Genomic DNA, 13,867 nt, shown 5'->3' with positions numbered 1-13,867 from the left:
CGTGGATCTGTATCGGCCCTGTACCCTTCTCGGGTAGCTCACGGGCTAGACAGAGGCGAGATGAGAAACTGGAGCCAATGATCCTGCACGTCTCTATTTCCTAGGCAGTTCAGGGCTCAGAGAGGAGGTAACCTTTGTTAATGCTACCTATTAGACACTGATAACCTTTGCTAATATACAGGCTTTAATACTCGAAGACATTAAATATGTGCAGCCAGTCTGCACTCCTGTGAGAGATTTGCGCAGGAAGATAAGTGAGTAATCTGCTACAGCTGTGCACTTAAAACAGTCATAATGACAACGGGATCCCCCACAGGGAGAACCTGAGGCCATTCTCAAATCAGTTTTCTCAGCCAGTTGTCGCTGAAACTTTTGATCTGCTCTTTCTAGAAGAGTCAAACTGATTTTCAAGTCAGTGCACCCTTTTTCACAAGTCCAACTTAAAGTCAGGGCTGCAAGAAGTTCCACACTGCAGAAAGAAACTAATGGATTGACAGTTCATAAAATTTTGCCTGCTGGGAGTGGGCTCTAGCCCTTCAGTCAGCTGAGGCTGAATGTGCTGTACTGGACTTAACAAGCAGAATGGATTCAATGGGAAAAGACGATGAAGAGATGAGCTATATAGAGCCTCTGCAGGTTTTCAGCTCACCCAGCTCATTGCTTGGCTCAATAAACTGTGTGGCTCTCCTAAGATGAGGACTCATAAGATATCTTAGTAGTAGGAGGGGGTGATTGCCTTTCATTCATGAGCATGATAGGCCTATCACTCATCTGGTAAGATAAGATCAGGTGAAGTATTATAGCCTTGCTTGCAAAGGAAGGTAAAGGTAATTATTGTTCTCATGGGGGAGTATACGTTTTGAAATTGCCTTTGCTAAGAGCGGGTAGTGACGTGTTGATGCCTAAGCCTTGCATAGAGCTTGATTTGAAGCATAGGGAACATCTCTGTGTGTGCTGGGATGGTTTTTTTATGTTGTTTCCTTCGTTTCAGATTGGTAAGTAATGAGTTGCGTTCAGCTGAAGCAGTTTGTACTTGGCAGTAAGAGATTGGTGATGAGTATTGCATTATTGTATCTTTGAACAATTTTTATGGATGCTATCTTGACAATTGTAATCAAAGGCTTTTCTAGGAAACAAGGATAAATCAATATATTGTTTTCTGAAGTGAAAAATCTTGGATGTTGATGGCAATTCCGGCTCCTTACATGTCAGCCTGAAGGTATCTTCATGTAGTTCAGTCTGCAGTTACTCAGCCTGCAACCATGAAATACCTGTGTGTTATGCAATGAAATCCATATAATGAATTTCTTTAAAGTATTCCCCCACCCATTTTCAGACCTGACTGGTAATGTCTGGTGCATGTGGACTGTAAATTTGCATTCGCAGTAACGAACTGCACAATTAGCAGATTTTACTCATATGATTAAACAAGTTTTATAGCTTAGGCAGGCATACCATCTGTAATGGTTTTTGTGATCTGCAGCTTGCTGTAGACTTTCCCACTAGCATACCTACAGAGTCTCTGCTCTACATTCAGGTAAATCCATATGGAAAACCAGTGTGGAAATAGCACTGTATGCATAAATTCATAATATTACTTGTATTTTAAAACACATGGGAATTCATAGATGAGATAAGAGCTTCTGTAAGTCGGTTGTTTCAATAGTCTTGCTATAGCTCTGGGGTTTAATATGCATTTACATAAACAAAAGAAGTTTTGTGAGTAAGCACTGTGAAGTCCATTCAGCCTGTTAAATGACCTTTTAGGTAGCTGTTTCTGAGCCTAGATCTCCTCTTTGCAACCCTCCCCTCTTCATGAACATCTACAGGCAGGACGACATCTTCCCTTTGGCCACGAAGATATTGACCTTTGCCATTGAAATCTTTCACTGGACAGTGGAGAGTTGAAAAGATTTTGCAGGCATTGAAAACATCTGTGCAATTAAAAACTAATCTTTGCATGTTTTCTGTATTTGACCTGGGTTTAAAAAGGAAAACCTAAAAAGCCAAGTATGAAAGCTGGTGGTGTGAATGTTACTCATGTTTCAAATTAGCCAAGCAGTCTTTGCTCTTTATAGAAGAGGTTTGCAATTATAAGACAATAAGGTCTAAAGGGAAGTATGTTTTAAATACCATGCTGATCTCTTCAGCTCTACAGAAGACAAAAGAGAATGTTGGTATGCATACAAACATCTGTTGAGGAGTGTATCTGAAGCTTAGAAATTGGTCATAGGCAAAACACTAGATTATGTGCATAAATATAAAATTAGTGTAAACAAGTCTTCAGATGACAAAGTATTGTTTTCCTTTCAGATTTCTCCCACGTGCTGTCTTTACATTTAGCTGTGATTCATTCATCGTTATAACCTTCTGCTGGGATTCACGCAGTACAGCGAGGAGTAACTCAATTCATGTTTGGGGTATTTATGTTCCATGTAGTAAGGGGAAGCTGTCATATATAAATGAATGGATTGATTGATTTATGTTAGTCATAACATGGATTTCTTCACTTTTGTAAGTCAGTGACTACGGATTAGGTGACTTACATGCAAGTTTTATTTAAGTTCAGAGCATTCCGTAAATTTTTAAGTTGATAGAATAGTACTATGAATCTAATTCCTTCCTAGAAAAGCCTTGTTTTGTCTCCTAAAGCCTCCCTGCTCAATGGGACACAAATGTGATGCTACAGTTCTTCTCACCTTAGATACTTCTCAGCTTTGATGGACCTGTGAAAGCAGCCACTGCAATTAGATTTCTCCAATATTGCAATCAAAAGGAAGTCATTATATAATCTTAATGAAGCTCTAAAACTGGAGACATAAAGTTGCTGAACACTGTATCTCTGGGTTATTACTCTGCAGACTATTCCTCTGATGTTCACAGGAGGAAGAAACCTGTAGCAAGCCTTTTCTTTCAAACTGTTAGCTTTGTATCCAGACTTAGATGTGAAAATATTAATCATCAGTTAGCAAAGGTAGTCTAACACCAGGTTTGCTGAAACTGAATCACCTTTGTCTGACAAACCTTTAAATATTAGCACAGCTTTGCACGTGTTGTCTCTGGGGGAAATAAATAGATGATTATGTTCTGTTTCAAAGGCATAGCTTTGCACTGGATGAAAATATGGAGGGTTTTTGTCCCACAGAAGGAAAATCTAGAATAAAAATAAATATAAAGCATGATGTCATGGTGTAGACAAGGTGCAACCTTTACTGAAATGCTTTTCTTCTCAAGTTAATAGCATTAGCTGAGCATATTAAAAATACTGAGCTCTGAATAAGAGCTTCTGATTTTTTAATTAGTTAAAGGAATACGTGAAAACAAGATTAACTATGTGGGCCCTGTAGTCCTCAAGAACAAAACTTTCACTACTTGTGAAGGTGTAACATAAAAATGTTTTAGAAGTTCGACAGGACCTGCTTTTAGTCAGTTTCTCTGAATGTCTTTATCAGATTTCTGTACCTCTTTTGACCCTTCTTTCTTACTTTTTCCCCTCGCTTTCCCCAACTAATGGCTTAATATTTTTTCCCTTAATTTGGTGAGATGATCATCAGTCTTGACTGGAGAGATAGATGAAAGAAGAGATAAGTGCCTACTTACTTCTCCATTCACTTGCAGTCAGTAGGAGGTTGATGTGTTCCTCTGGGGTGGATGTCAGATCTGCTGAGTGACTAATAATAATTTGGAGAGTTAGTGCAGTTACCTTGTTCTTGCATAATTTATAGCCTGTAAGTAGCGTCAAATAGATAGAGAAATTACTGAAAATGCTTCCTCCTCCCTGCACCCCATCACTGAGAGTTGTTAGACAAATTGAGCATTTACTGATACATGAGTGTCTGACGGATGCTGACTGAGTGTGTGCATGTGCCTGTATGCACACAGGTGTGGGTGTGCAGGAGAACTGAGCGCTTTTTGGATGCCTTCTACCTGTCATTATGACTTGAGGGGATTCATCAAACTGGTCTTTCCTTATTATGTATTGTAATAAGTGTCTTGCTTGAATAAAGGGAGTGTCCAGGTTTCTTTTTTGCCCCTCAAAGGAAACTTGTTATTACAGTATTGTTTCTGGTATTTCAGGAAATCCAGGGAAATGCCCAGACAAGTTCTCGCTGAAGATCAAGTTGAGCAGTTTCTTAATAGTCAGAACTCTTCTAACATTAGGTTTCGCCTGAGTGGTTGCAGTATCCCAAGGTTTCAGCTCTGGAAAGATTTATGCAACGTAGAATGTCTGTGTTTGTTTTATCAAATGAACTCTTTTTTTTTCCTCTTAGTTGCATAAAATGTATTGTGTATTTTTCTGTGGTTTTTGTTAAACAGCTGCAGTTCTTTATTAATGATTCTTAACTGTTGCTGTGCTCCTGTCTTTGGGTTTGGCTAAAACCACAGCCATGTTAGAAGTGGGGGGTCTCACCTGAGGTCAAGCAGGTCAGGCAGACCTACAGCCTGTGCAGGTGGCCCAGAGCCTCCCTTCTTAAATTGTAATTACTTCTCCGGCCTGACGCTACTTGGGTGCCTTTATCACAGTTTTTGGCAACGCTTTGGAAATGTTAACTGAAAGTTATGTTTGTTTTTCCTTAAATGAGAAATGCTTTCTGCTCAGGCTGAGGTCAGACTGTGGTGCACAGAGTTAAACGCTGAATAACCAGCCTGTCTCATGCTGACTACTTTTGTCAACTCCTATCTACTGAGTATTAAACGCCACCTTCCCCATGTTCTGCAAAGGACACAGAGCAGCACTTTTCATCTCCTGGCATGTCCTTGTAGGGTCACATTGGTTATCCCTGCGCATGTGCGTGGCAGGGTTGGAGTGGAGAAGACCTCTCCTCTCAGTAAGGGGGAGAGGAAGAATTACTGCTTATCAAAGTGAAGCATTTGTGTGAAGGTGGAATGGGGATGAATTTCAAAAATGCAGATGTTTTCATGCAATGGGTCCTTGCTTGTTTTGTGGGCTGTTTGTGAAAGACTTGCACTCTGGCTGAGCTTTTAGCTCTTAACGTGAAGCAAGTATAATTTGCGTTCCTCGCATCCCCTGTCTTTCCCCTGCTACTGAGGTACTTCCAAATTGCTTTCTTTGAGAAAAGCTACTGACTGTAAGGATCACAATTTAAACATTGTTTCCCCCAAACAAAAGTTAGGAAATTATAATCCTGGAGAGGTAAATCCATAGGATCATTGCTACACCCATGTAGCGAGCTACATAGCTCACTAGCTATGGCTTACTCTGCAAGTAAAGACAGAAAAAAGGGAGAAGATTCCCTGTTGAACAGAGGATGTCATGCATTGATGTCTAAACTGAGTTTCTTAAGGACCTCTGTGAATGTTAAGCTTCAGATTTCAAATGAAGTTGAGGAATTTGAAAGCAGAACAAGCATAGTAAGGTGAATATGCAATAGCTAAAGAGGGAAATAATTACTTTTGAAAGGAAGCAAAACCCTTACAGAAGAGGCAGAAAGTATTAAGATGTACAGAAACAAATGGCATGTAGGCATTGCCAGCTGGTGTGAGAGAAGGGTCCTCTAGGCACAGTGCTTCATAAGGGAAGTAGAAAAAATAAAGGAACATAATTCAGCAAAGCAATCTCAGGAAGTATGCCAGAGCCTGGTTGACAGGAGAAGTAAACTAGACCTCATAAAACCAGACAATGCAGTAAAGATCGTCAGATTTGCAAAACAACACTATTAGGAAAAAGACAAAAGCAGTAGACTATTGCTAACATTTAAAATATAAACAACATGTAAAATAGTCTCTTCAGTCTCCAGAGGAACCAGCCAAAGGATATCCACGAGACAATTTACCCTGTATCTTGCAGGATGTTAATATTGCTTGGAGGCGGTGATTCCAAAATAAAAGTATTTCATGTAAGCCGCCTAAACCGTACTAACACATCAGAAGTTCTGGACGACATTAAATGTTAGTTTAATTATCGAGAATATTAAATTAGGTACATTTGAAATCCCATGGCTCCTAATAGCTCTCCTGCATAATTTAAAAAAAACATATATATTAAAGAATCTGTAGCGAACAGACGGAACCATGGTGGGGTCAGCTCGTTAATGAGACACAGAAGGAAGAAAAGGACCTGGCGTCTAGTTGTAGCAATACTGAAATATGGAAAATACCTACTCAGTTCCATGACATGTAGCACATCTGTTTATTAAATCAAATGCTTTTCTTTGTTCTTAGTAAATAAACCTGCCTGCTTACCCCAGCAGAGCTCCAGCCGAGTCACTTTAACAGGAAGCAGGGAGAGAGACCAGCATTCATGACTTGTTTTTCAAGCCAAATATGCAAAACAACCCACCTCAAACTAACATTAGAAGATGAAAAACTGATAACGTGATCTGGCAGTTCTCAAAAGGGATCTTAAAAAACTTTTGGCTTAGTCCCAGGTTCAGGAATTAAATATTTATCCAGAGTCAAGTCCAAATGCTGCAGTAGAAGTTAGCAGAACCCCTATAAACAAGTTTCTCATTTTCATACCAGACACAAACCAAGGCTTTCTCCATCATCCCTCCTCTCCGCTATGGTTGTACAGTATTCATACAGACAGCCTGGGGAAATCAATAAATCCTAGGTGGAATGGACAGAGAAGAAGGGAACATGTGAGTTTTCGAAGTAGTCGATAAAGTAGTGGTTTTGTCACCTCAATTGCAAGTGGAAAATACTGACTAGTAAATACAGTTTTAAGATGAAGTCTGATGTGCACAGATGCTGATTGGTTTTAATCTTCTAATGTCTATAAAATCTCACAATATGTGCATTCAAGGTAATGGGTAAGTGAGTGGAGAAGAAATCTAGGTGTTGCTGTGGATATAGAAAGTGCATCTAATTCAGGCACATCACGGAGCCTGGGAGACTATCCTTTCTCTGGCTTTACATTAGCGGAAATGGAGGACTGCTGTATGGAAGTGCATAGGAAAGAGTACCTGTGGTTAAAAACAAAGACATTATTTTTTAAAGAGAATTGGAAAACAGATGAAAGCGTACAATTCTCTTATCAGTCAAAACTAAACCCAAAGAATTGTCTTGGCCCTGAATTGGTTTTATTTTCTAAGCATTACTAGTTGTCCTCCTGGCAAATTTCTTGGAAGAGAATTAAAAGGTTAAAAAGGCTACTCAGCAAAACCTTGGCAAAATGGAGAGAGGTGCAGCTAAACCTAAAACAATATTCTGGGTAAATCAAATCAGAAAGGTGCTTATACTGGTCATTTTAAACACAATAAGCACTGAAAAGAGTGGACCACCACCTTTTTCTAAATACAGACTGCATGTGTCTCTAGTTCTTTCAGGGAGTAAAGAACCTCTAAGGCAAACGGGTGTCTCCTTGGTTTCTCTGAGAACAGCAATAGAGGGGTGAGATACCGCTTATATGTTTTTCTAAACCCTACCTCTCAGTTCTCATTTCTGTATTTGATAGCATGGAAATAAACTGTGCTAGACCTCAGGCAAGTCTGAAGACCTGGGAGTGTAGTGCTGATAGGGTATTACCTGAATTACTGAGAAGAAATGTGTTGACATATTTTGCAAGGCTTCCTCAGTTTGCAATGAAAGAACAAGTGAATGTTTTGTAGTAATGATAGATGTCCCCCTATTTTTTCTTTCCAAGTCTATGCAGAAAAGCGATAAACTTACGGAAAATATTTCTTCCTTCATTCATCCATTCCACCAGAAAGTGTATGCTCTTTCTTGCTTCTATATCCTTTAAGGAATTAATCCTGGGCCTCCTTAGTTTTGAGCTACTGATGGGAATCTCTCAGTGCACCAGAACTTCTCTTGGCAGTAATAGCCTGGTAACTCTTCTTGTATTTATTACTTAAAAGTAGAAACTTGTCTTTAGGCATTGCAGGCCGATTTCTTAAGCTGATTGTTTCTGAATTTTTGGCTTTTGTTTGGATTATAAAACTCTTATGTGTCTAGACTATTTTATTTTATTTTACTGTTTTTGCTCATGACATGTGATTTCTTTGTATAATTATCTGGAACGTATGTAGACTTGCTGCTGGAGGAGACACATAAGCCCTGATCCAGCCAGTGTGTGGTTGAGTGAATCAGCCATCTCAATTATACCTACAGAGGAGATAGGTCACTGCCAATGGCTGCGAGGGAGAGAGCCAGAGAGCACTTGTGAGAAAATATGTAGAGACAGTCCATGAGGGAAGAAAAGGACTAAAGCTTTCTCAGGTGTTTTAATTTGAAGAAATGTGATGCCTCCCTGTCTTCTTCCCTTTTCTCTCTCCTGAAAAAAAAATAATCTAAGTTAGCACTTTACTTCTCCCACTGCAATCTGACACAAAAGACCTTCTCAAATAAATCACTCGTGCAGTTGTCTGGTATGACACAGTGTCAGATGCTGTCTTTTTGATAAGTTCATTTCCTAAGCAATTTGTTTAACCCTTTTTATAGACATTGTTTTCTCTGACTAAGTCATGAGTCATTTTCAAACACGAGTACTCCAGGGAAATGTCACACTTGTCGCTTGTTTCCCTGCCTGCCTGGCTTCGCTGTATGATTTTTATAAGCCAAAAGACAGACTTCCTCCTTTGGTTTGTCCAGTTCTGCTGACAACTGGCTGTCGTTGGATCCGACTGGGCTACTCTGTAGGCTGATCTTATAGTTGTTATAAGGCCAATGAAGTATTCAGGAGAGATCCTCCCAACGGGATCAAGCAAAATGAAGAAGCTCTTAGGAGCCTGTTAGGAAGGGTACCACTCATCAGATTCATGTTGTGCTGTGACTGTAATTTTTTGTACTTCAAAAGTCAGTTCCATGTTGCCCTAAAGTACCCACCAGCAATAAAATGAGGTTATCTAGGAAAAATGCAAGTGATCATTTTTCATCTGGAGGATTTCCTTTAGGACACAAAAGCTGCCATTAACCTTAACAGAACAGGTGGGCTCAGGGCTTGTGAAGGGTCTTGTTTGTTTTTTCTCTTGGGAAACAGAACAGCTTGATGTTTTACAAAAGTCTCTTCTTAGCAGTTTACATTGTAAGTATCCTCATAAATTCAGAAAAGTCTACCCAGACTGCTTTGGATTTTCTGTGTCATCTGTTCCTGAGGGCAGCCAGGGACAAGCGTTTGCCACCCAGGTGTGGTGACAGGAGGCAAAAGCAAAAACTGTGGCAATCTCAAAAGAAAGCTCCCCTCAGGAACTGACTTCTGAAAAAGAAAAGGTAATTATTAAGAGTCCTGGGCGCGCCTGCTGTCACAAGGAAGGAGTGTCCCAAAGTGTTCCAAGATACTGCAGTTTGTAGCTATAAACCCCTTATCTAATTCAGTGTAAGCTCAAGGTTCTTGTCTCCCTGTCCTGCTCCCTTCATCATCCTCTCTCTCTCCCCCTCTCTTTTTGTTTAAAACTCTAGGGACTTGACCTGTGTACTTCAATAGTACGATGATGTTTTTAAGGGAAAATAAATCAAGACAGGTTCTGAGTCAAGTGGTACTGCCTTATACTACAGTTTGGCTTGTGGCACACAGGTCCTTGAAAACGAGGTACCCTGTTTGTGATCTTCATCTTTCCTGGGTGGCTGCTGTGCTACAGCAGCATGAGCTGTTCGTGCCTGGAGAATTTATCTAGGAGACCCTGTGTAGAGCCCTTGGATTGCTTTTGAACGTTCTGTTCTTTTTTCTAATGAGTTACTGCTGGTTGTAAGCATGCTGTACTTCAAAGGCTTGAAGGGCATTAATCATTCTCTTAAGGCTTATGTGATGAGAGAAGTAGATGCTGGAATTGCTACCATGGAGAGACAACTGGATCCTGGCCACTCCTTCTCAGGGTAACTTTGGATCTCGTACCCATAAAGGACTGAAGCCAAAACCCTTTTGTCAACATTTGGATTGGTACTGAAGGAGAATGAGTGTGTTATGAAACTGTTTGCTAATTGTGAGAATATTCCAGCCTAATTATGTCATCTAAACTTCTGAAATCTTTGTTCTCTCTGTAGGGCCCTACTGTGGTAATGTGATGCCCATCCCCAAAGAAATCATTCTGGATAGCAATGAAGCGACTATTCACTTTGAGAGTGGATCCCACGTGTCAGGACGAGGCTTTCTGTTGTCCTATGCCAGCAGTGATCATCCAGGTAAAGTGAAATGCCAAAGTAGTAAAGGATTAGTGGCATAGTCCTTCCTATTTCATTATCTATCTTCTCTACACACACAGATTTTAGTCAGAATGTTTTGTCCTAAATATTTCCAGATTAGCATGAACCATGATATTAATAGCATGTGTACAGAAGCAGTTGTAACATTAACCAGATATAATAGTTGCTGAAATCTTACCTAGACTATTTGCAACACAGGCCCAGTGAAAGATAAAATCAGTACCTTCTCCTTGAAGCACCACTGTATTCTGGGCTCCAGCCTCTACCACGCAGTGATAGGATGAAGGAATAGGAGACATTAAGATTCGATTCCTGCATTTAATGTTCCAGGGGTCTGTGCAACTTTGCACAGACAGGGAGAAAAAGGAGATGAAAAGAAAGAGGGAAAACCTCTTTCTGTTGCTTTCTAATAAAATTGCTTAAGTATTATACCGACAGGTTTTCAAACTAATTTCATGTTTAGCCAAATATTTGTCTACATTTCTATGTGCTGCAATGGGGATTGACATTTGTAAACTTTTCACAGATCTAATCACGTGTTTGGAACGAGCAAACCACTACACAAAGGCTGAATACAGGTAAAGAGGGTTTGCAGCTCTCAGCATTCTGGCTTGCTTTGCCCTATCTGTCATCTGGTTCAATTGTTAGAAAATGTCATCGTGCTGGTTTTCTGGAGAATTTTTTTGAGCTCCAATGCTGTAATACTGCAAGGCCTGGCTGTGGGAAGCAGTAGTGCAGAATGGAAGTCTGCAGCCCAGAAAAATGAGGGCATGGAGTTACAGAGCTCTCAGCAATTCTCATTAGGGCATACGTATACATCGTATATTTAAAAAGAGTTTCCACTTTGAAATTCAAAGTAGCCTCAAATATCAGTGCTTCTCCTGAGAACAGATCACATCCTAGCTGATACAAGATTATCTGAGGACAACCTGTAATTTCGTGGTTCCTTGAACTTTGTGATAGGATTTGAAATGGTAATAAATTGTGCTTTTCTGGCTGTGTCTGGATGTGCATGTAGGCTTCTTATCTGGGCTGTGCTGAAAACTCATGTGGTAATATTTCTAGAACAAGAGGATTAAACAGAAATGTCCTTGCAAAACTTCTCTGGTTCTTTGTGTGCTAATTTGTGCAATCCACTCAGGAACTCGAGGGCCTATTTGTTTACCTTGTAGACTCATGAACAGAGCATCAGCTAGAACTTACTGCTAGAATACTTATTGGTTTGAGAACATTTCTTCTGTATGAGTTTGTTTCTGTGTATCATCACTACAGTTCATATTTTAAACAAGCCTCTTTTCTCTCACTACAGCAGATACTGTCCTGCTGGCTGCAGGGACATAGCAGGTGACATTTCTGGGAATATCAGAGAAGGATACAGAGATGTAAGTACACAGAGTAATGAAGGGAAATTTCTAAGACAGAAGAGAGAAGCATAGCACAACTTCGTTTCACCTTTTCTGCTTGATTTTTGTCAGTAATTCTTCCCAGCTGTGTTAGGTATACCTTTTATTGTCAGTATATGAGTATGTTATCAGTATATAAGCACACGGAGACACTTTTCAAACAGACCAATCAATTGTGTGAGAACAAAGTCCACTGACTGTCAAATACACCTACTGACTACTTGTGGTTTCTGGCTTTCTGGAAGAACCCTGCATTGGGTTTCTGCCTTTTGAGGCAGTGGCCATTGACATTTTAAATATTTCTGCGACTTTGGTTTTTACTTGTTTGGAGCCCATGTGCATTTCTTTTCTAAATTTATCTCTCGTAGGGAAAAATATTTCAGTAACACGCGGGTTTTCTTTAAGATCATGCCTGCAGTATCCCAGCAATCTGCTGTTAGATGAAATAAATACTATACACTGCCTAATCACATCCCACTGATAACTATCAACCTCTTGGGTTGTTTTGACTGCTCGTTCTTTAAAGCGGAGAAGTTGCCTGAGTGTTTGCATTTATCCACAGTTCATACCACACAGTGCTCTGCTCTCTCTGTCCCTCACCCTGGACTGTCCTCCCATCATAGAATCCTAGAATGGTTTGGGTTGGAAGGGACCTTAAGAGATCATCTAGTTCCAACCCCCCTGCTGTGGGCAGGACACCTTCCACTAGACCAGGTGCCTGTGAAATCTTTACATCTCTCACAGTGGAATAAGTTTAATCATACCACTGAAGTAAAATCCCTCCCCATCACAAATACAGCAGTTGCTGAGTTTCCAAAAAGTTAGTGTTCATGTTTAACCTGTTCTTCCAGTTAACTGAGCACACTGCTCCAGCCTGGAAAGTGGCAGAGCTGAAAAAACAAAGAAACGCCACATTACACTCTAATTAGCTGGAGTTATTCCTGCCCTTCATTCGGGTGATTAGGAAAGAAAAACAGCACATGGCATGACCTCATGCAGATCTTATCTGCGCTGAGGAATTTTTGTTAAAGGGGGATTCAGCTTTTCTGATGGGAAGAACCTGCAGGGCTCTCCTGGAGACCTGCTGCCTTTGTGTCCCCACACTTCCCAGCACTCCTTCAAGGGGACAGCCTAGCACCCCAGCTTGGCATCCCAGCCTGTTGAGTAGCATAGCCCCGAATGAAACCAGTCTCTGCCAGTAGCCCCTGGGAATGTCTCCTTTGCATCTTTGCACTGGCACTTTACTGCTCTCACCTAGCCCAGTGGTATGTTATTGCTACCTAGTTGGCATACAAGTTGTTCTGCCTGTATTTTTCAGCATTATCCCACCTCAAATACTGGCAAATGGGCTGTACTTAAAACCCAGCAGTAGCCAGTCATCACAGCCAAATCTCCTAACGTGACTCAAAATTCTAAGGCCAGTAACAGATAGGTCTGCCTTCAGGCCAGTCCATCAAGTAATTACTGTTTTGTCTTTGCAAAGAAGAGTTGCCGTTGCCTTTGACTTTGTTTTCCTGAGGAGTGACACAATATTTACTAGGTTACAATCTTACAGCACCTTCTTAGAAGCGGATTATTTGCTTTTTCATGTGTGGGGGGGGGGAAGGTGACTTTTGGAAACATTATTTTTTTCAAAAGATTACTGTTCTTTCTCGCTCCCCTGCCTCTTATTCCTCTTGATCCTTTGCTGGATTTTATGAGCTGTAACACCTGTATAAAAGTGGCTTGGAAGTGAAAGCATTAGCAGTTTGTCAGACTGATCCTCTGAGCTTTGGCTTCTGGCGGCTTCTGCCTTTCAGACCTCGCTGCTGTGCAAGTCAGCGATACATGCAGGCGTTATCGCGGATGAGTTGGGCGGTCAGATCAGCGTCACCCAGCAGAAGGGCATCAGCCACTACGAAGGCGTTGTCGCCAACGGTGTCCCCTCGCATGAGTGAGTACCGTGAGTACCGCTGGCAGGGCTGGCTCGGGGAGCGACCCCCAGGGCACAGTGCACTGCCCAGATCAGCAGAAGCAGGTGCGGATGATTTTTGGGGGAGGAAAAAGTGTTAGATATGGGTCTAGGGGCTTTTGGCCTTTGCTCCTACAGCTTTATTAACATGGTGTTGGCATTGCATATAGGAAAATGTTCCAAGTTTTCAGTGGCTCTGTACCATGTAGGGTGGTATTTTCTTTCTTTGCCTTCTATTCCTTCCAAAACATATTTGCAAATCACTTTGTTAGCAGATACATTAAAGTATGATGTTCTGCAACAAACACCTTTAATCAATGTGCTAATAAATCATGATAAATTCATGTTAAAGTTTAAAAAAAAGCTAGGAAGAATGAATAAATAAAAAATGCTGTTGATCCGTAGGGGATTT

At 40.7% G+C, this 13,867-nt stretch overlaps 1 protein-coding gene across 2 annotated transcripts in view; it reads left to right on the top strand.

Annotated features, from left to right (window-relative positions):
• The window catches only part of DCBLD1 (discoidin, CUB and LCCL domain containing 1), a 49,627-nt gene that overhangs the window by 16,711 nt on the left and 19,049 nt on the right, over window positions 1-13,867 (top strand). The window contains exons 3-6 of one of the 2 annotated variants that reach the window (XM_055714490.1): window positions 9,943-10,080; window positions 10,628-10,679; window positions 11,414-11,483; window positions 13,304-13,437. In XM_055714490.1, the coding sequence (XP_055570465.1) occupies window positions 9,943-10,080; window positions 10,628-10,679; window positions 11,414-11,483; window positions 13,304-13,437 (394 nt within the window). Of the gene's footprint in view, window positions 1-9,942; window positions 10,081-10,627; window positions 10,680-11,410; window positions 11,484-13,303; window positions 13,438-13,867 lie in introns of both variants that reach the window. The other variant, XM_055714489.1, reaches the window with a different exon arrangement.

The sequence above is a fragment of the Falco cherrug genome, chromosome 6 (assembly GCF_023634085.1).
Source record: "Falco cherrug isolate bFalChe1 chromosome 6, bFalChe1.pri, whole genome shotgun sequence".
In the NCBI taxonomy this organism is placed as follows: domain Eukaryota; kingdom Metazoa; phylum Chordata; class Aves; order Falconiformes; family Falconidae; genus Falco; species Falco cherrug.
Note: the sequence above shows the minus strand (reverse complement) of the source record. Positions and strands in the feature narration are given on the sequence as shown.